Consider the following 21,536-nt stretch of genomic DNA (forward strand, 5'->3'; position numbering starts at 1 on the left):
GTGGAAGTGCACAGGTTCTTGGAAGACCATCGACTGGGACTATGGCTTCAGCAAGTCAGGCACCTCTAAGAGCGCCTTAGGTTGGTCTTGGTAAAGGTGCTGTCCACACCCTCGTCCGGCCACAGGCCAACCCTGTTGTTCCCAGAAGGCTGTGCGACTGGTCTCCTGCCGCCCGCTTTGGCCCTCGTCAGGCGGCCACTGTTAGTAATAAAGAACATCCGGGCTTCTCCTAACCGACAACCACCACCGAACGCGAAGGCAGCCTGGGCTTCCGAGCAACCGCCGGCATCCGGCGGTCAGGTCCCGCCCCCGACCCCACTGATTGGAGGGCGACGCGAGCGTTGGCGAGCGATTGGTACGCGGTGTCACAAAGGGGCGGGGTCGCGGCGGCGGCGGCGGAGCGTTGCTCGTCGGTGCCTGCAGCAGCGTCGCTCGTGGGGCGGCGCCTCCTTAAAGACCTGCGGGCGGGCGAGCGAGTGGAAGAGAGCCGGTGAGGGCGAGCGGCCGGATGGGGAGGGCGCCCAGGGTCGCGGGCCGCTGAGTCGGGCCGCGCTGTTGCCGCTGGCCTCTTGGCTGCGCCCCCTCCGCCGCCGCTGCCCCGAGACCGGCACGGTGGGCTGCTTTGGCGGAGGAGACTGTCTCCACTTTCCGCCCCGACGCGGGGTGCCCGCCCCGCCGGACAGGTGCTTCCCTGCGAGTCGCCGATTCTGACGCGGAGCCTGACCTCTGCGGTCCTGATCGGGCCAGTGCGTGTGCGTAGCCGGAGTTTATCCTGGAGGAGCACGGGCTGCGCAGGTGACTCCGTCCTCTTCAAATGTCTGTACTTTGAAGGCTCGAGAAGGCTTTGGCTCCGAAGAGCTTCCCAATCCCGCTGGAAAACTGATTTCAGAGCTTAGGGTACAGATGCGTGACGTGGTGGATGTAATTCTGAAGCATATATTTAAAACTTACGGATATTTCCAGACATTAGTAAAAACAGTTCATTAAAAGTTGGTATATTTAAGGGCTGCGTAATATGCTGGATCTCTTCATGTCGGGAGAAGAGTTTAAAAGAACTGCTTTTATATGACTAATACTCTTTAGAACAGAGAGGATAAAGCTGATTTTGAGGTACTGAAATTAGTTATTCAGCACGGTCCTGCGTTACCTGTCTTTCATTTCCCTTACATCTGTGGTGATTGTATTTTAAGAACTTTTTCAGAGGACAAGAGAGAAATGTTTGCTGTCATTACTCTTAATAGCTAAGCATTTTTTAAAAATTATTGGTAAAAATTCTGGAAGTAATTTCCCCCCCCCCGCTGCATTCGTCCTTTCTTCCTCCTCTTCTGTTTTTTTCTTTTTTAAGCTGTCCTTGTATCCTGTTCCATCCTGTTTTTGATTCTTCATTGCCCCTCATTTTCCAGCATTTTAGGGTTCCATAGTAAGCTCAGTCTAGCATATTCAGCCACAACTTTCAGAAGGTGTCCTGATGCAGTGATTTCTACTACTGAGGAAAGGTATAATTATTTCTTAGAGGCATACATTTCAGTTTCGAATTTGATTACCAATCTTGCTTCTTTTTGGATGTTGGAAATTACTGCATGATTAGGACCTAGATTTGTGGCAGTGCCCTAGTACCAGGAATGCTCGTCTTAAGTCGCTGTTTTTTCTTTAGACCATAATTACTGTATCCATTCTCACTGTAGATGAAGGGCTTCCAAACTTGTCTTTATGTTACCTTCTCCCATCTCCCACCCCTTGTTTTATTATATTCAGGGTATTGCTGTGGAAGTCTACTGTGGTGAAAGAAATGCTTTTTATGTTTGTCTCTGAGTTCTTTGGGCAGGCACTGGTCACCCATGGCTTTATTTTTCTAATGCTCAGTTTAATATTCTGACCCCTGACCTCTCTTACTAGATCTCTTACTGTGTAGATAAAAGTGCTCTTGGCTTTGAGGGTACAGACACTGAGAATTCTGTAGTATGTTCTTATTTGATATAGCATGGTAAGTATGTTCTTACGAATCCACATTCTATCCAAAATCATATTTTGAATCCAAAAACAGTCATTTCAGTGAGATGGAAAAAGGGGTTAGGGGTTCATTTTATACATTCATTATTTCTACAGGCCTGTGAAGATATTAAGGAAATGAGAAACACAGCCTGAGCAATATAGCCATATATTTGGCTTTTACGTGAAAGTAACGGTCTTTTACCACTATCGCCAGCAGTAGTATTAGCACAATACTTTGTGTTATTAGGACTTCCCTGGTGGCTCAGACTGTAAAGCGTTGGCCTACGATGCGGGAGACCCGGGTTCAATCCCTGGGTCAGGAAGATACCCTGGAGAAGGAAATGGCAACCCACTCCAGTACTCTTGCTTGGAAAATCCCATGGACGGAGGATCCTGGTAGGCTATGGTCCATGGGGTCGCAAAGAGTCGGACACGACTAAGCCACTTCGCTTTCACTTTGTGTTATTATATTTATTACTCATTATTTTGATAGTATAACAGCACTTGAAGCAGCTTGCTGCCAGCAAAAGCTTTTCTTTCATCATATCTTCAGGACCTTTTGCAGTATATGCACAATGCAATTCAGGTTCCCTGGTTAGTTAATTATATTAAATATACTTCATTATATTAAATATGGGCCAGAATACTGGAGTGGGTAGCCTATCTCTTCTCCAGAGGATTTTCCCAAACCAGGGATCGAACCAGGGTCTCCTGAATTGCAGGTGGATTCTTTACCAGCTGAGCCACAAGGGAAGCCCTGTATTATAGTTTTGCTCTAAAAATCAGTTGAGAGGGTGAAAATTTATTTACTTTCTCATTCAACAACCTTTTAATGTGCACCAATATGTACAAAATACTGTTTTAGGTGATGGGGCAGTAAATCCTTCCCTTAAGTAGCAAAAAAGCCATTTTAAAAATGAAACTGATTGTAATGGGTGCACTGTATTATGGAGGTCAGAGTGTGAAGGGGAGTAACCATAAAAGGTTTTGTGGACTAGCTACTATTTGAGTTGAGTCTTGAAAGGTCATAGGTGCTTGTCAAGTGGCCAGGTGTGGGGATGGCAGTGAGGAGAGGAGAGCAGGAGCAACGATATAGAGACCAATGTATTCTGAAGCTGCAGGTGCAAATGATTATTGGAGAGAATGCCCGAGGTATTGCAGGACGGGATGAGCTATGTGTATAAATGAAGTAGGGCTTGGGAGCCTTTCTAAGGAGTCAAATTTGTAGACAGTGGGAACCCATTGTGGGGCCTTGAGCTAAGGAATAACGTGATCAGTTCTACATTTTAAAAAGATAACCGTGCTCTACATTGCATGTTATTAGCGAAATGCAAATTAAAGCAGTGAAATACCATTCCATTCAGTTCAGTTCAGTCGCTCAGTTGTGTCCGACTCTGCCACCCCATGAATTGCAGCACGCCAGGCCTCCCGTTACATGCCTGTTAGAATGGTCGGAATCCAGATCACTGACAACATCAAAAGCTCATGAGGAAGTAGAGCAGTAGGAGCTATTCATTGCTGGTGGGAAAACAGTATAGAACAGCCACTTTGGAAGACAATTTGACCGTTTCTTAAAAGTTAAACATATTTACCATAAGATCTAGCAGTTATACTCATTGGTATTTACCCCAGTAAGTCGAAAACTTAACGTCCATACAAAAACCTGCACTTGGATGTTTATAGCGGCTTTATTTATAATTGACAAAACTTGGAATCAACCAAGAGGTGTCCTTCAGTAGGTGAATGGATAAATAAACTTTGGTACATTCAGGCAGCAGAAAGGTTTTCAGTGCTCTAAAGAAGTGGGCTATATCAGCCCATGGAAAAACATAGACGAAACTTAAATGCAAATCACTAAATGAAGGAAGCCAATCTGAAAAGGCTACATACTGTATGATTCCAACTGTATGACATTTAGGAAAAGGCAAAACTATGGGGATGGTGAAAAGATCAGTAGATCAGTGGTTGCCAGGGATTGAAGGGAGAGAAGGATAAAGAGGCAAAGCACAAAGGATTTTTAGGGCAGTGAAGCTGTTCTGTGTTACTATAATGATGTTACTACAATCGGTAGTTTGCAAAACCAAGAGTGAACCCTAACGTGAACTGTGGGCTTTGAGTGATGCTGCTGTGTCAATGTGTTCATTGATTGTAACAAATACACTACTCTTATGTAAGTTGTTGGTAGTGAGAGGCTGTGCGTGTGTGCGGGCAAAGAGTGTATGGAAATTCTGTTGTTCAGTTGCTAAGTCGTGTCTGACTCTGCAACCCACCGACTCCCCACTCCAGGCTGTCCTGTCCTTCACTGCCTCCTGGAGTCTGCTCAAATTCATGTCCATTGAGTCTGCAATGCTATGTAACCATCGCGTCCTCTGCCACCCATTTCTCCTTTTGCCTTCAATCTTTCCCAGCATCTGGGTCTTTTCCAGGGAGTTGGCTTTTTTCATCAGGTGGCCAAAGTTTCGGAGCTTCAGCTTCCGCAACAGTCCTTGCAATGAAAATTCAGGGTTGATTTGCTGTATTATTGACTGGTTTGAGCTCCTTAAAGTCCAAGGGACTCTCAAGAGTCTTCTCTAGCACCACAGTATGAAAGCATCAATTCTTTGGCGCTCAGCTTTCTGTATGGTCCAACCCTCACACCTGTACATGACTACTGGAAAACCCATTGCTTTAACTCTACAGACTTTTGTGGTAAAGTGATGTCTCTGCTTTTTAATGTGCTGTCTAGGTTTGTCATAACTTTCCTTCCAAGGAGCAAGCGTGTTCTAATTTCATGACTGCGGTCACTGTCTGCAGTGATGTTGGAGCCCAAGAAAATAAAATCTGTCACTATTTCCACTTTATCCCCTTCTGTTTGCCATGAAGTTATGGGACTGGATGCCATGATCTTAGTTTTTTGAATGTTGAGCTTCAAAACAGCTTTTTCACTCTCCTCTGTACTTGGAGACTGTACTTTCTAGGAACTCTATACTTTCTGTTTTATCTTGCTGTGAACCTAAAACTGCTCTGAAAATAGTTTATTTAAATGGAAAACAGATTCAGGCTTTAGGCTATCTTAGGTTCATTTCCTCATTTAGTCTGAATGCGTGGTTTCACTGCAGTGCCTTCTAAAGTCAAATATTAAGTAATTTTAAAATTTTGTGTGATCTTTTCAAATATAATTAAGAATAAAATAATTTCTGAACTATGTGATATGATACCTTAATCCAGTTTTTATTAAACTTTCCTTTTTTTTTTTAAGAAAAGATAACTGACATTCTAGAGAATGGATCAGAATAATGAAGGGCAAGAGTCAAAGATCATAGCTAGGCTATCACAATTTCTCCATTAAGAGCTAATTATGGCCTGAACTAGGTCCTAATCAGTGAGGTTGGAGAGGGTCATGTGTTACAGAAATGTTAAGTTCTCCTGTTAGAATTGGTCACATCTGGATACCTTGAGGATTGTGAAAAAATATAAAATGATTCCTGGGTTTCTGGCTCAAGTGACTAGGTTAATGGTGGTGCTCTTTACCAGGACGGGGACTAGGACAAGGAGGAGGTTTGTGGACAAGATGCTTAGTTTTGGACGTGTGGGATTTCAGATGCCTGTGGAAATCATCTCTGTAGAATGGAGATATAGGTTATTAATTAAACCACATGTTTTAAAAAATAAGTGCTCTCTTACTCACATTGTTAATGAAAATTGCAGTGAGTTCAGTGATATATGCTTTGGCAAAAAAAAAAAAAAGTAAAAAATTTATCATTCATTTTTTCTTCTTGATTTTTGCACTGCCCTTGTGTTCCCATTCTGTTCGCCTAGTCTTCCAGATATTCTTTTCCCACTTGGAGGTTTTACCCATTCAGTGTGATTCAAATGTACAATGTCTATAACATTATGCTTTATGTGGGTTATAAATGTAACTTGTGTATTTCAGGAAAGGATGTGCATAACATTCAAGGTCTTGCAAATGTATACCTACATGTTGAAGTCATTGGTTTAAGTATCATTAACAAGAAGACATATAATTTGTTCAGCATGCAGTATACATAAGTAACTGCTGAGTTCTAGTAAGATAAAATGTATCAAATATATCTATTCTTAATAATCTTACATTCTAACCGGTAGAGAGTGCTTTCAAAGACAATCGTGAATAGTTGAGGAGTAGACATAGTAAGCACTAAAACGAATTCTGGGCTGTCTGGAAGATTGATATAAGCCAGAGTTCAGAAAATCCTGTGGAGGATTGAGACTTTCACATGGGCTTGTTAAAAAAATTATTCTTGTTTTTTAGGTATAAAACTCAAAACATGAGCAACCATATATATAACCAGTGTTCAAAGCTGATTTGGCTAGAACTGGAATACAGTTGCCTACAGCATATTCCAGAGGAATTAGAAAAGTCAAAGTAATGGATAACAGGAAAGATCCTCCATTCTTCAATGAAGATAACGTGGGACCATTGTACTGCAGACTTCCTTTTTATGATACCATGGAGCTCTTCATTGAAACACTGACTGGAACTTGTTTTGAGCTGAGAGTTTCACCCTTTGAAGCTATCATTTCCGTGAAAGCGAAAATTCAAAGATTGGAAGGTACTAGTCTATTTAAAAAATTTTTAGAATATGAGGATTAAATTTGTTCTTCAAGATTGTGTAATACCTTTTTAGCTTTTCTTGTGGAGAAATGTCGACCATACATGGATTAGAATCGGATGATGAATCCTTATATGGCCCCTCTTCTGCCTCAGCAGTTACCATGAACTGTCTTGCTTCCATTCCTGCATTTCCCCCGCTCTTCCCTTTCTACCAGATTTTTTTGAAGCAAATCCCTGGCATTATGTTAATGTGTGAAACAATATTTTAAAATGGTTTTTCAGCAGGTTATAATGATGTGCAAATTCTGCTGTAACTACCTTACAGTAATAATTTAGTGACTCTTTTTACTTTTTTACAGTGCTTTGCAAAAATTTTTTTTTTTAATGTGGAGATTTTCTGAGGAGAGTCTTTGGTGTACATTTACATAGATTTGAAGTTTCCTCAGTATAGAGGTGGAGAAGGCAATGGTACCCCACTCCAGTACTCTTGCCTGGCAAATCCCATGGATGGAGGAGCCTGGTAGGCTGCAGTCCATGGGGTCGCGAAGAGTCAGACACGACTGAGCGACTTCCCTTTCACTTTTCACTTTCATGCACTAGAGAAGGAAATGGCAACCCACTCCAGTGTTCTTGGAGAATCCCAGGGACGGGGCAGCCTGGTGGGCTGCCATCTATGGGGTCGCACAGAGTCAGACATGACTGAAGCAACTTAGCAGCAGCAGCAGCAGCAGTATAGAGGGATACTGAATGTTGTATAATATCTCTTTTTTGACTGGTGTATTTGTGAAAAGTGTTAAGAGTTACTTTGTGTTAAAAATTAGTCTTTTTCTTTGGCAGATTTCTGAAAGAAGTGGTTTTTTGCCATTTACAGTTGAGCAAACACTAGAAAATTGTTCCATGTAACACTAAATGGGTCTTTGCATTTTGTGCCAGCTAGAACTAGCTTATAATTTAAGGCAGAAACTAGCATTGCCCTCCAGCCCAGTTTAAGTTCAGAATTAAAGGATGAGGAGGATTGGAATTTATCCTTGTAAAGTCAAGGATATTGGTATTTGAGCTTCTGAATGATAGTTCATTTTTGACTTTGTTCTGCTTTTTTATATATATGATGTTGTAATGGTAACTTTTTAGGAGCAGGAAGATTGAAAAAAAAACAACAGCCTCTTGTGTTCTAAATAATCTCTGCATTATTTTCTAGCTTTCATGCATAATCTCTGAGCAGCTAAAGCACTCTAGAAGGAATCCTGTTTAGTTATCTTAATGTCAGAAGAGTAAATTTGGGCTTAGGGAAGATTAGGGACTCATCCAAGAGAACTATTCACTGACAGGATTGGATAAGAGCCAAGATGTAGGAGACATTGTCAGGATAAAAGCAGTGTACTTTGTAGTTATTAGACAGTTGAATCCTAGTTTAGACATACAAAACAAATATACCTATTGAGAGATTAAATGAAGTAATGTAGAACCTCTGCTGTCTTTGCTAGGGCTGTCATAACAAAATGCCATAGAATAGGAGGCTTAAATGACAGACATTCATTTTCTCACAGCTCCAGAAACTGCAAGTCTGAGATCAGGGCACCAGCACGCTCAGGCTCTGCTGAGGCTGTCTCCCTGACCTGCAGATAGGCTTGCTTTCAGTCCTCACACGGGCACATCTTCTTATAAGGATGCGGATCCCGCCGTAAGGGCCACACCCTCATGACCTCATCTAAACCTGATAATCTCCCAGAGGTCCCATCTCCGAATGCCGTCCCTCTGGGGGCTTAGGCTTCGAGATGTAAACTTGGGGGATGCAGCTCAGCTCGCAGCACTTAGAGCAGTGGCCGTGCTCCGTGTGCTCAGCCACGCCCCCTCTGCCACCCCGTGGACTGCAGCCCGCCAGTCTCCTCTGGCCATGGGAGTTCCCAGGCAAGAATACTGGAATGGGTTGCCATTTCCTTCTCCATGGAATATTCCCGACCCAGGGATCGAACCTGAGTCTCTTGTGTCTTCTGCATTGGCAAGCAGATTCTTTAGCACTGCGCCGCCGGGGAGGAGAGACAGTCCTTATTACAGAAAACGCCGCTGTGCTCCTCACTTAGGCTGGAAGTGCCTGCAAACCAGGGTTAGCATGCTTAGCCGTCAGAGAAGCAGCGTAGAAGACAAACTCATACCTGAGACTCACCCACCTGTGAACAGTTCACTCAGGTACCTGGAGACGTAGGATCAACTCTCTCTGCCAGGGGAAGGAAAGGTGGGAGGCACCGCTGGTGGTCAGTAGACCTTAATTGCTGTTCCCATTCCCCACCCTGTAGCCCTCACCCCTTCTTTCCTTCCTGTTCTTTAAGCTTTGGTAACTCCTTGCAGCATGTGGGCAGGGACAGTCACTCTTCTTCAGGAGGCTTCGAGAGGGATTCCTTCATGTAAAATGCATTCTAATCCTTTAGTAGGGGATCTTTCTATCCTGCCCTGGACAACATTTGAGAGTAACATTTTGGACCAGTCTCCCAAGAGAGAGGAGTATGGCACAGGGCAGAGGCGACACCGCTCGGCCTAGTTATTCAGGAAATGGTTGTCTGCTGCATTGCTCTTCCTGTTGGGCAGCTGTGGGAAGCTGGGAACTAGAGCATCATAGAAGAGAAGAGGGTAGATGGAGAGCACTGCAGAGAAAGGTTGAAGAAGTGTGCTGGATAGACGTGATGAGGCTTAATGAGGAAGGAGCAGTACCTACAAGGGAATCTAAATGGGCCTCGATGGGCCAGGAGCACTGAAGCCACGCTGCCTGATTCCAGATTTCCAGCTGAGTAAATTAGCCTCTCTTTACCTCAGTTGTGCTAATTAAAAGTGGGAATAATAATAATAGCTATTTCAAGGAGCTGTTCTCAGGCTCGAATGAACTGAATGAAAAGCGCTCAGCAGAGCATCTGTGCTCTGTTAGTCTGTGGAGATAGTGCGATCCGCGCTGACCAATATAAATGCTGTGCCCTTGGGAGGAGATGCGCTTTAGTTCTGAGTTTCCGGAGAAGGGAAATTGTTTGGAGCTTATCATTACGTAGAGCAGTGATCTGTAGAGAAGAGTACGTAGTACTCAGAGGATAGGAATTGGAAAGAAAACATGTGCCAAGAAAGGTAAGAAATTATTGTCACCTGGCTCTTCATTGCCACGGCAGTGGATTCCCTGGCTTGCCATCAAGTCATTGGCATTACTGCTTCCTAACAGAGATTTCTGTTCATGGGTTAGGATTGTTGTCCTGGACAGTTTTTTGAGTAGATGGGACCATGGTAATAGTTCTGACCAGCGAGCTATGAATGGAAGTCTCCATCAGCCTGAGTCTCTGAGTGGCTCTAGTGAGCAGAGCCCTCATCATGACATGCAGTAGACATGTGACTTATGCAGAAAATAAGTTACATGTCACTTAAACCACTGACATTTTAGGCATGGTCTGGGATAAGTTCAATTTAACCTACTTTATTTTGCCTCATACAGTATCAAGTAGGCATCCTTTTTTTTTTTTTTTTAACTTTATAGTTATCCAAATACCACCCACGGAGCTAGTCTAGCCTCTCCTCACTAATTTAATGCCTGTCTCTCTTCCATTTTTGTGTGTAGACGCAACTGTCAGTCGCCTGATGGGTCTCCCTGTGCCAGTATTGCACTGTCTCTCTGTGAGGCTTCAGGCTCCTCTAGTTTCCTTGTTTGGCCTCCTCTGTTCTCTTTGGGTTGCCCTGAGAACTCCTCCGTAGAAAGAATCTGCGTGCTGTAGCCCTTTCTGTTGTAGCCTACTGTTTTACACTAGGGTCCTGCTAGTGTGGTGGTAAGGTACTGGGGAGGGGAGACTGTCTGTGTCTAATGATTAAATCTCAGGCTTTCAGTGGGCCCGTGTCTCTGGGGCAGAGTGTTTCTTAGCTTCTTACCTTTCCCCACCATACAATCACTTAGGTGAAAAAGCAAGAACAGAGGAGTCTGGAATCACCGAAATATCCTTGCACCAGGTGGGATCAGCCCCTAATAAAGTGAGTTGGCCTCCATTATGGAGAATACTCTGGAATTTTTCATAATGTTTATGTCCCCCTCCCTCTGCCTGAGCTGTAGGGGAATCTTTCTTGACTTCTGAGTAAGAACCTCATGGAGTTTCTAGAGATAAAACTCTCAAAAGTGTTACAGCTCCACTATGACTATGACTTCAGGGATTCCTCAGTCCCATGTTAGCCATACTCAGCCTCTACCAGATCCTGAAACTACCATTTACATTTTCCTTCCAGCTTACGTCACTGGAGGCTTCTGCTTCAGGTAAGCAGATCTTGGCTGTAACTCTTTGGGTTTTCCTATCTGTAGGTTTGGGCGTGGTGGTTTGCCATCCTGCCTCATATTTCTGGTGGCTCCAAGAAAAGTTGTTTGTTGAATTTCAGTTTGTTCAACCTTTTTCTTATTGTAAGGGTGGGAGTGGCAGCTCACATGCCCTGTACATGTTTTACATAAAACTGGAAGTCTAAACTTTCTTCTAAATGTAACCATTTATGATTTAAAATTTCCTTCCAAGAACTGTGTTAGCCAAATCCTACAAGTTTTCATAAGTGGAATTTTGTTGACATTAAATTCTCAGAGTTTGTTTTGCCAGAAATACTTATTTTTTACTATTTAAAAATTGTGTTAGGGGCTCTGTAGCCACAGTTATATATAGGATTGGATACATTTAATCACTTTAAAAATAATTTATTTATTTTAATTATAGGCTAATTACTTTACAGTACTGTGGTGGTTTTTGCCATACATCACGTGAATCAGCCATGGGTGTACATGTGTCCCACCATCCTGAACCCCCCTCCCCTCTTCATCCCCACCCCACCCCTCAGAGTTGTCCCAGAGCACCAGCTTTGAATGCCCTGCTTCATGCATCGAATTTGCACTGGCCTTCCATTTCACGTGTGATAATACACGTGTTTCAATGCTGCGCTCTCATACAGTCCCCCCTCTCCCTCTCCCACAGAGTCCAAAAGTCTGTTTTTACATCTGTGTCTCTTTTGCTGTCTTGCATATAGATTCGTCATTACCAATTTTTAAAATTCCGTATGTGTGTGTCAATATACTGTATTGGTGTTTTTCTTTCTGACTTACTTCACTCTGTATAATAGGCTCCAGTTTCATCCACCTCATTAGAACTGATTCAAATGCATTCTTTTTAATGGCTGAGTTAATATTCCATTGTGTATATGTACCACAGCTTTCTTATCCATTCGTCTGCTGATGGACATCTAGGTTGCTTCCATGTCCTGGCTATTACAAACAGTGCTGCGATGAACACTGGGGTATACGTGTCTCTTTCCCTTCTGGTTTCCTCAGTGTGTATGCCCAGCAGTGGGATTGCTGGATCATAAGGCAGTTCTATGTCCAGTTTTGTAAGGAATCTCCACACTGTTCTCCATAGTGGCTGTACTAGTTTGCATTCCCACCAACAGTGTAAGAGGGTTCCCTTTTCTTCACACCCTCTCCAGCATTTATTGTTTGTAGACTTTTTGATGGCAGCCATTCTGACCTGCATGAGATGGTACCTCATAGTGGTTTTGATTTGCATTTCTCTGATAATGAGTGATGTTGAGCATCTTTTCATGTGTGTGTTAGCCATCTGTATGTCTTCTTTGGAGAAATGTCTGTTTAGTTCTTTGGTCCATATTTAGATTGGGTTGTTTATTTTTCTGTTATTGAGCTGCATGAGTTGCTTGTGTATGATTTGATCACTTTTTGTAGTTTATACTCACTCCCAATATTCTGACCAATAATATAACATGTTTTCATTTGTCTCCAAGATCTAGCAAACTCTTTTACTCCACTTTTTACTGAATATGTAAATATAATTTTATATATGATACAATTTTGCATTTTGTAAAATTCACTATTTTATATTCGTTTTCTAGGGCTGCCATAAAAAGGTACCACAAACCAAGTGGCTTAAAGAAATTGTCTCATATTTTCAGAGGCTTAAAGTCCAAGATGAGGGTGTTGGTATTATTAGTTCCTTCTGAGGGCTCTGAGGGAAAATCCAGAACACGCCTTTTGCCTAGCACCTGGTGGTTTTCTGGTAGTCTTTTTTGTTCCGTAACTTGTAGAAGCATCACCCGTCTCTTTACATCTCCCTGTATATGTCTGTGTCTATCTCCAGATTTCCCCTTTTTATAATGACACCAATCATACTGAATTAGGGCCCTTCCCTAATGACTTCATCTTAACTTGATTAATTTGTGAAGACTCTACAAGTCAGGTCAGATGCTGAGGTTCTGAGCGTTAGGACTTAAGCATATGAACTCCTGGGGGACACAGTTCATCCCATAACTAGTCTGTGTTCGTAGTTCTGTCAGTGTTGACAGACGTTGCTGTCACATAACTCCCACCATGATCCAGGTACAGAACGGTTCCATCACCCACCCAAATTCTTTGTGCCTTTGTGGTCAACTTGCCTTCAGACCTGGTACCTGGCATCTACTGATGTGTTTTTGTCCTCATAATTTTACCCTTTCCAAAATTTCGTATAACTGTATACAATAGTATGTAACCTTTTGAGTCAGCTTTCTTTTGCTTATACATGATACACATGCATTTGAGATTTATTCATATTGTTCTGCATATCAGTAGTTCATTCTTTTATGGCTGAATAGTATTCCATTGTATGGATATCCTACACTTATTCATTCCTAAGTTGAGGGACCTTTCACTTGCTGGTGATGTTGAATAAAGCCATTTTTAAGTTTCATGACAGTTTTTTATGGGTGCATAAGTTTCCAAGCCAGGCTTCAGCAATATGTGAACTGTGAACTTCCTGATGTTCAAGCTGGTTTTAGAAAAGGCAGAGGAACCAGAGATCAAATTGCCAACATCCGCTGGATCATGTAAAAAGCAAGAGAGTTCCAGAAGAACATCTATTTCTGCTTTATTGACTATGCCAAAGCCTTTGACTGTGTGGATCACAATAAACTGAAAAATTCTGAAAGAGATGGGAATACCAGATCACCTGATCTGCCTCTTGAGAAATCTGTATGCAGGTCAGGAAGCAACAGTTAGAACTGGAGGAACAGTTAGGACATGGAACAACAGACTGGTTCCAAATAGGAAAAGGAGTACATCAAGGTTGTATATTGTCACCCTGTTTATTTAACTTCTATGCAGAGTACATCATGAGAAACGCTGGACTGGAAGAAACACAAGCTGGAATCAAGATTGCCGGGAGAAATATCAATAACCTCAGATATGCAGATGACACCACCCTTATGGCAGAAAGTGAAGAGGAACTCAAAAGCCTCTTGATGAAAGTGAAAGTGGAGAGTGAAAAAGTTGGCTTAAAGCTCAACATTCAGAAAACGAAGATCATGGCATCCGGTACCATCACTTCGTGGGAAATAGATGGAAACAGGGGAAACAGTGTCAGATGTTATTTCTGGGGGCTCCAAAATCACTGCAGATAGTGACTGCAGCCATGAAATTAAAAGACGGTTACTCCTTGGAAGGAAAGTTATGACCAACCTAGGTAGCATATTGAAAAGCAGAGACATTACTTTGCCAACAAAAGTCCGTCTAGTCAAGGCTATGGTTTTTCCAGTGGTCATGTATGGATGTGAGAGTTGGACTATAAAGAAAGCTGAGCACCAAAGAATCGATGCTTTGAACTGTGGTGTTGGAGAAGACTCTTGAGAGTCCCTTGGACTGCAAGGAGATCCAACCAGTCCATCCCAAAGGAAATCAGTCCTGAATATTCATTGGAAGGACTGATGCTGAAGCTGAAACTCGAGTACTTTGGCCACGTCATGCGAAGAGTTGACTCATTGGAAAAGACTCTGATGCTGGGAGGGATTGGGGGCAGGAGGAGAAGGGGACGACAGAGGATGAGATGGCTGGATGGCATCACTGACTCGATGAACTTGAGTTTGAGTGAACTCCAGGAGTTGGTGATGGACAGGGAGGCGTGGCGTGCTGCAATTCATGGGGTCGCAAAGAGTCGGACATGACTGAGCGACTGAACTGAACTGAAGTTTTCGTTTCACCTGGGTCAGTATTTTGGAGTAGAATTGCTGAGTTGTGTTGTAAGTGGTTTTTTAACTTAATATGAAACTGCCAGACTTTTCCAGAGTGGCTGTACCATTTTGTATTCCTGTGAGTAGTGTCTAAAATTTCTTGTTGCTCTGTATCATCAGAACATGGTATTGTCTGGGTGTTTTTGTTTCTTTTTTGCCATTTTAATAGATCCTGGTTATATCTCATTGTGGTTTTAATTTGCGTCTCCGTAACTAATGATTTTGAGCATATTTCTATTTTCCTGTTGATTACATCTTCTTTGGTAAAGTTTCTAGTCAATCTTTGCCCATTTTTAAAAATTAAGTTTTCTTATTATTGTGTTTTTAAAGTCCTAGTGCTTTTAAATTTTTCATATGTTTCCTTGTGTCTTCTTTGACCCCTGAAGTTTTGGAGGTACACTTTTATTTCCATACTTATGGGAATTAAAAAGTTTCATTTTATTATTAATTATGAATCTAATTGCAGGTGGTCAGTAAACAGAATATTTATGGTAAGCATGGTATTTATGTGTACAATTGTCTTTGAATCTTATAGTAACCTGGGGCTCTATAAAAATTCATGTGTGGTATAGAAGAAACAGGAAGAAAAAATCTGATGAGGTAGATTATTGACATTGCGAGTTCAGGTGTATCTAAGCAGAGTGGGAGGTTGGCTCTGATGTAAATCTTTGTTCTCTAAACCGCACAACCACTGTGTTTTTTTTTTTTTTTTCCCACCTGCTTTCTGGAATTGCAAGATGCTCTAGGATCATCTTGTGTATTTTTTGCCCTATCTTAGAACTAGCCATTTCTTAAAGAAGCTCTGGTTCCTTTTTTTGGAGTATGGTATTAAAAACCAAGATGTGGGCATGACAATTGATTTTTCAGCAACAATAATAGGAACCAGAAGACAGTGGAATATTATCTGCACAGTGCTGAGAGAAATAACAGTTTCTACTTAGAACTGAATTTAACTTCCAAGGGTGAAGACAAAATAAAGACATTTCCAAACAAAAACAAAGCTTGAATTTCCTAACAACAAATTCTTGCCAAAGGGACTTCTGAAGGATATATTTTAGAATGCAAATGATCCCTAAAGGAAGTTGATGATGCAAGATGGAATGGCATATTTTTGGGAAAATCTAAATAAACATTTACTTAAAAAAGCAGTATATGAAGGTTTGAAAAAATGGAATTAAAATCCTAGTAACTGGCATGCAAATCAAGGTGGAATTGTTCGTATCGGAAGTCATAAGGCTCTCAGCGTTGTTCATGAGGAGGATAAAGATGTGATTAGCTTTTAGACTTTATTTTGTTAAATATGATCATTTAAATTTCTAAATTCATCACTTGAGATTAGAAATAGAATTAATTTCAAAATGACAGAAGTGCCTCACCTTTTCTCATCATTCAGAATTAATACATAAAGGAGGCAAGAGATAAAGCAGAGCAATTAGAATGCACAAAATAAGGTAGTAAAAATGAATAGAAATATGTCAGTAATCCCCCTAAGGTAAAATGGATACAACTTTCTAATTGAAAAGCCATTAGCAGACTGGTTTTTTTAAAAATCATATGAAATGCTGTTTGCCAGAGACCTAATCTAAAATAAAAGGTTCTCAAAATGTTGAAACCAGAATTGAAAAAGATATATCAGGAAAATACTAACCTGAAGAAAGCTGGTGTGTCTGTATTAGTAAAGTTGTTTTGTAAAATACATTTCAAAGTTAAACATGTGAACAAGTCTTGTGGAGGGATATTCCTGGTAGTCTTGTTGATAATGTCAGAAATCTAGCAACAAGTTGAGTGACTATGCTGGAATGCATAAGTTGTGGTATATGTAAATATTGTGTCATATGGTGGGATCAAATTCTGTGAATTGACAACAAGGTAGCTTTGTACACGTGTAGCTTTGTACACGGCATGGATAAATTCAGAACAATGGTGAACTAAAAAAACAAGACAGATGAACACAGTATGATTCTACTTATATAAAGGTCAGAAAGGGGTTAAGAAAACACTATCACTGGAAGCAAAGCATTGACAAGAAGCAGAGGAATAATCGTACCACGTTCAGAACAGCGATTTCCCCTGGGTGGAGTGAGGAGGACGCAGTTGCGGAGAAGCAGGAATATTTTTTTCCTTTATATCCTTCACTGGGTATAGTCAATCTTTTTTAAGTCATTCTAGTAGGTATGTAGTGATATCTCATTGTGGTTTTAATTTGCATTTCCTTAATGATTAGTGATATTGAGCATCTTCATGAACTTATTTGCCATCCTTATATATTCTTTGTTAAAGTGTCTATTCATTTCTTTTACCCATTAAAAAATGGTCGAGTTTTAAGTGTTCTTTATTCCAAATACAAGTTTTTAATCAGATACACATTTTGCTGAGATTTTTCTCCCAGACTGTGGCTTATCTCTATTCTCTTAACAGTATCTTTTGAAAAGCAAAAATGTTAATTTTGCTGAAGTCCAATTTATGGATATGAAAATGGATATCATATCTAAGAATATGTCAGTCTGAGATCACAAACAATTTCTTCTGTATTTTCCTGTAAAGGTTTACTTGCGTTGATTTTTTGTTGTTTTTGCCGCACCCCAGCAGGCAGGGCTAGTTTCCCAATCAGAGATCAGACCTGTGCTCCCAGCATTGACAGCAGAGTCTCAACCACTGGACTGCCGGGGAAGTCCCAATTACATTGATTATTAAAATATTAAACTAGCATTTCTAGAATTCCCTTTACTTGATCATATTGTATATCTTTTTAATATATTGTTGTTTGTTAAGACTGTGTCAGGATATTTGTATATTTTTTTCATGAAGAATATTGATTTTATTTTATAATGTATTTGGTTTTGGTAGGGAAGTAGTGTCTTCATTGAATGAATTGGGGCTATTCTTTCCTTTGCAGTTTTTAGATAGAGCATAATTGGTGTTGTAGCTTCAAATGTGAAGCTATCTCTAATAAATATAGGGCTATTCAGATTATCTTTTTCTTCTTGAGTGAGTTTGGGTAGCTTGCGTCTTTAAAGGATTTTGTTGATCTGTTAAATTTTATTGGCATAGAGTTCATAATATTCCCTTATTCTTTCAATGTCTGTGTAGTCTGTAATGATGTTATTACCCTTTTCATTCCTAATACTGGTAATTTGCATATTATTTAACAAATTAGCCTTTATTAATTTTAGTGAATTTCTTAAAGAATCAGATTTTGTTTTGATTTTTTCCTCCTGTTTTTCTTTTTTCTATTTCATTGAATTCTGTTTTGATTTTTATTAATGTTTTGGCTTACTTTGGATTTAATTTACTCTTTTTATAATTTCTTGAGACCAAGGTTATTGATATGATTCATTTCTTCTTACGAAATATTGCTATTTAGTGCTTTGTTTCCTCCTAAGTACTACTGTCTTCTTGGTATTTCATATATTTTGATAACGTTGTGTTTTCATTTTCATTTGGTTCAAATTATTTTCTAATTTTCCTTTTGATACCTTTTTTGATCCATGGGTTATCTTGAAATATGTTGCTTAGTTTCTAAAAATTTGGAGAATTTCTAGAAATTTTTCTTACATTGGGTTATAATTTAATTCTGCGTAATTTTGATTCTTTTAAAATTTAGGAGCTTGTTCTGTGGTCCGCAATTCTGTCTATCTTGGTGAATGTTACCTGTGCACTTGGGAAGAGTCTGCATCCTGCTATTGATGTGTGCAGTGTTCTACAGATGTCAGTTAGATCAGTTTCTGTGGTAGTGTTGTATATGTTCTGTGTGTTTACTTATTCTGTCAACTCTGGGGAGAGGAGTATTGAAATCTCCAGCTAGAATTGTGGATTTATCTTTTTCTCCTTCCAGTGCTGTCAACCTCTGATTCATGTGTTTTGAAGCTCTGTAATCGAGTGCATACATTTTTCAGATTGTATGTCCTCTTGAGTTTATTGACCTCTTCATTATTGTGAGATTAAATTCTTTATCCTTGGTGATAATTTTTACCCTAAAATCCACCATATCTGATGTTAATATCATCAGTTCAGAATTTTTTGATTAGTAGTCAGCATAAAATATGTTTTTCTGTCCTTTTAATCTATTTATGTCTTTATATTTAAGATGTCTGTTTCTTGCAAGCATCATATAATTGAGTTTTGTTTTTATTTCTAGTTAATCCAATCTGTTTGCCTTTTACCTTTCAGCTTAATTTAGACCACTTCATGTATGACGACTGTAGTTGTGATTAGGTTTTAGTTCGTCACTTTATTGTCTTCTGTTTGTTCCATTTGTTCTTTATTCCCTTTTCCCTCTTTCCACATTTGTTTTGAATAAATTGAGTATTTGTTATCATTCTATTTTGTTCTCCTTTGTTGGCTTATCAATTATAACTCTTTGCCCTAATATTTTAGCTATTGGCTTTGGTGGTCTGTAATACACATCTTTACTTATTTTCTGTCTTCAAGTGATATACCATTTCACGTATCTTACAAGAACCTCACAATCGGTTGCTTTCATTTCTCCCCTGATGGCCTTTATGCTTTTACTGTCAGGCATTTTCTCTTACGCGTGTTGTAAACTCCACAGTACACTGTTTCCTTTTGGCCTGCACCGTCTCTCGTCTTTTCGCCTGCACTGTCCACTGTCTTTTCTGAGTTCTGTCGGCAATCATTTTATCTCCTCTTCCTTTTTGGACATTTTCTGTCCTTAATTTCTGAATTCCTGATTCAGAGTACTGAATATTTCAGATGCTTTAGTATGTTTAGGGTGTGGCCTTACAGTTTTCCTTCACGGTTACTGTTCTGGGTAAAGTTTACCCTGGTTGTTAGGTGCAGAATTTCATTGTTTAGATTTTACTATTAACTCTCTGTGGATTTGTTACTTTCTCTCCTGTTGATTTTGTGATATTCAGGTATTCTACAGATCCTGTCTACTGGTGCTCCGCCAGTTAACAACGTCCAGACATTTACATGGGCGTTTTACGTCTGTTTTGTGGTGACGGTGGGGAGAGATGAGTGTCTCCACTTCTGTGGTTATCTTTTTACTTGCAGGACTCTAAGTTTTTACCCAGTGTTTCTTTTCCCCCAGAAACTGAAATTACTAATGGATGCTCTTCCTTTTTTGCTTTTTGCCTCCTATAGAAGTTCCCTCAAATTGTTTGTCCTTAAAAGTCCTTTACTTGTAGGCAGTTTTCTGGTGTGAGTCCTTTTTGTAGACTTTTCAGACTTAAAATGCCTTCTTCTTCCTTGTGATGGTTTTGTATTGAACTTGTATACCGCCATTAGCATTAACTTTTCCAGTTTTTCTTGATCAGCCTTGCAGGAGCAGGAGCATAAGACTTCCCCCTCTGGGACAGAGAGATTGCCCCTTTTTATTTCCAGTCATTTTGAAGTTTAGACATTCTCAGTCTTCAAATTATGAGGGCTGAGGGCATAGTTTCTGTGTGGATTCACTTCCCTTCTTTTTGTTCTGTACTATTTTGGGAGAAAATATTGAAAGAGGGAAGCGATAGCCCACCACTGTCTTTAATTATCCATAAGTGGTATTGATTCTGGGTTTATTTTATAAATGTAGATATGAACATGTTCTCAAACATACAAATATCTGTGTGAAAATTCTAAAAAAGACACAAGAAACATGTTTGAGTCATTATTATGGTTAGGTGAGGTTGTAAGTGTGGGGACCCTCCCCACCTTAATGGGAATAGTGCGCTTTTTAGAAGAGATAACCTGGGAATTCTTTTTTTCTGGGTGTGCTCATAAAGAAGAAAACGTGAGCTCACAGAAAAATGTCAGCCACCTATAAGCTAAGAGAAGTGGTTTCAGAATGAAACTTATGCTTTGATCTTGGGTTTCCCAGCCTTGAGAATTGTGAAAAAATAAATTTCTGTTGTTTAAACCACCCAGTCTGTTGTATTTTGTTACAGCAGTCTACGTAGGCCAAGACACACATGTATAGACGCACACACACTCACAGATACGTGTACACGTGTGTATTATTACAGATTTTTTTGTAACAGTAAAAAATTTGGATGTGTGAAAATATATCTTAGCAGAGGACTGGGTAAATAAAACTTATGACCGAAACACACACTGGAATATCGTCTAGTCACTGTGCACAGGGCGTATTTTCATTTATCGATACGAAAGATGTATGCAGTATTTAAGTGAAAACTTTATAAAACAGCTCAAAGTATGTTCCAGTTTTATTAAAAGGAATAAGTTTTTAAAGGAAATATACCCCAAATATTGAATATAGATTTTATTGGACTTAGGACTGCATGTAGTTTTAATTTTCTTTTGAATATTTCTGTGTTGTCTTTTTAATAAGTTGTTTTATCATAAACAAATACTTGAATTTGTAAAAAGTCCTAAAAACACTGACGGAAAAATCATATATATGGAATCTGTCTTTTGGGAAGACATGTTTGTTTAATAGGAATTAATTTTTCTGAATGTAGTTAAGAGTTGAGGCTTAAAGGCAAAGGGCCACCTTTAAAGAGGGATGCCATATTTCTCTTTGCTAAATCTGACAACCCTATATTAAAGAAATATGATTTACTTTGTATATTTGAGATTCTAAAAGTGTTCATAGTAGAAAGAACCCAAATATTTTTCAGTGTGCACATGAGGAGGTTAAGGGTCACAGAGGTTGATGACTTCCTCAAGGTCATCCAGCAACTCAGGTGGCTGTCAGGAACACAACTCAAGTCTTGCACAATTCTTGCCACCCTGTCTTGCGTGTCAACCTTCTGTATTTTTAGCTTGCTAACTGATAGCTAGATTCTGTTAATAGTGATTATAGGAGTTAATCTAAGCAGTGTTGTTACTTTGTCTTTAATCCTGTTTTAAAGTTTTTTTTCTTTAACTCAATAATGCTATACAATGTTGGTTAAATAAACAATGGTCTTACCTACCCATGGGCTTCCCTGATAGCTCAGTTGGTAAAGAATCCGGCTGCAATGCA

The 21,536-nt window shown here is 40.0% G+C and overlaps 1 protein-coding gene across 8 annotated transcripts in view; it reads left to right on the top strand.

The window, feature by feature from the left end:
• Window positions 1-358: 358 nt before the first annotated feature.
• ZFAND4 (zinc finger AN1-type containing 4) overlaps window positions 359-21,536 on the top strand; it is a 52,139-nt gene continuing 30,961 nt past the window's right edge. For 3 of the 8 annotated variants that reach the window (XM_061405715.1, XM_061405717.1, XM_061405723.1), the window contains exons 1-2: window positions 497-795; window positions 6,263-6,563. In XM_061405715.1, the coding sequence (XP_061261699.1) occupies window positions 6,380-6,563 (184 nt within the window). In that variant the 5' untranslated portion in view covers window positions 497-795; window positions 6,263-6,379. Of the gene's footprint in view, window positions 796-6,262; window positions 6,564-10,807; window positions 10,836-21,536 lie in introns of those variants that run through there. The other 5 variants (XM_061405716.1, XM_061405718.1, XM_061405722.1 and 2 more) reach the window with 5 other exon arrangements.

The sequence above is a fragment of the Bos javanicus genome, chromosome 28 (genome assembly GCF_032452875.1).
Source record: "Bos javanicus breed banteng chromosome 28, ARS-OSU_banteng_1.0, whole genome shotgun sequence".
In the NCBI taxonomy this organism is placed as follows: domain Eukaryota; kingdom Metazoa; phylum Chordata; class Mammalia; order Artiodactyla; family Bovidae; genus Bos; species Bos javanicus.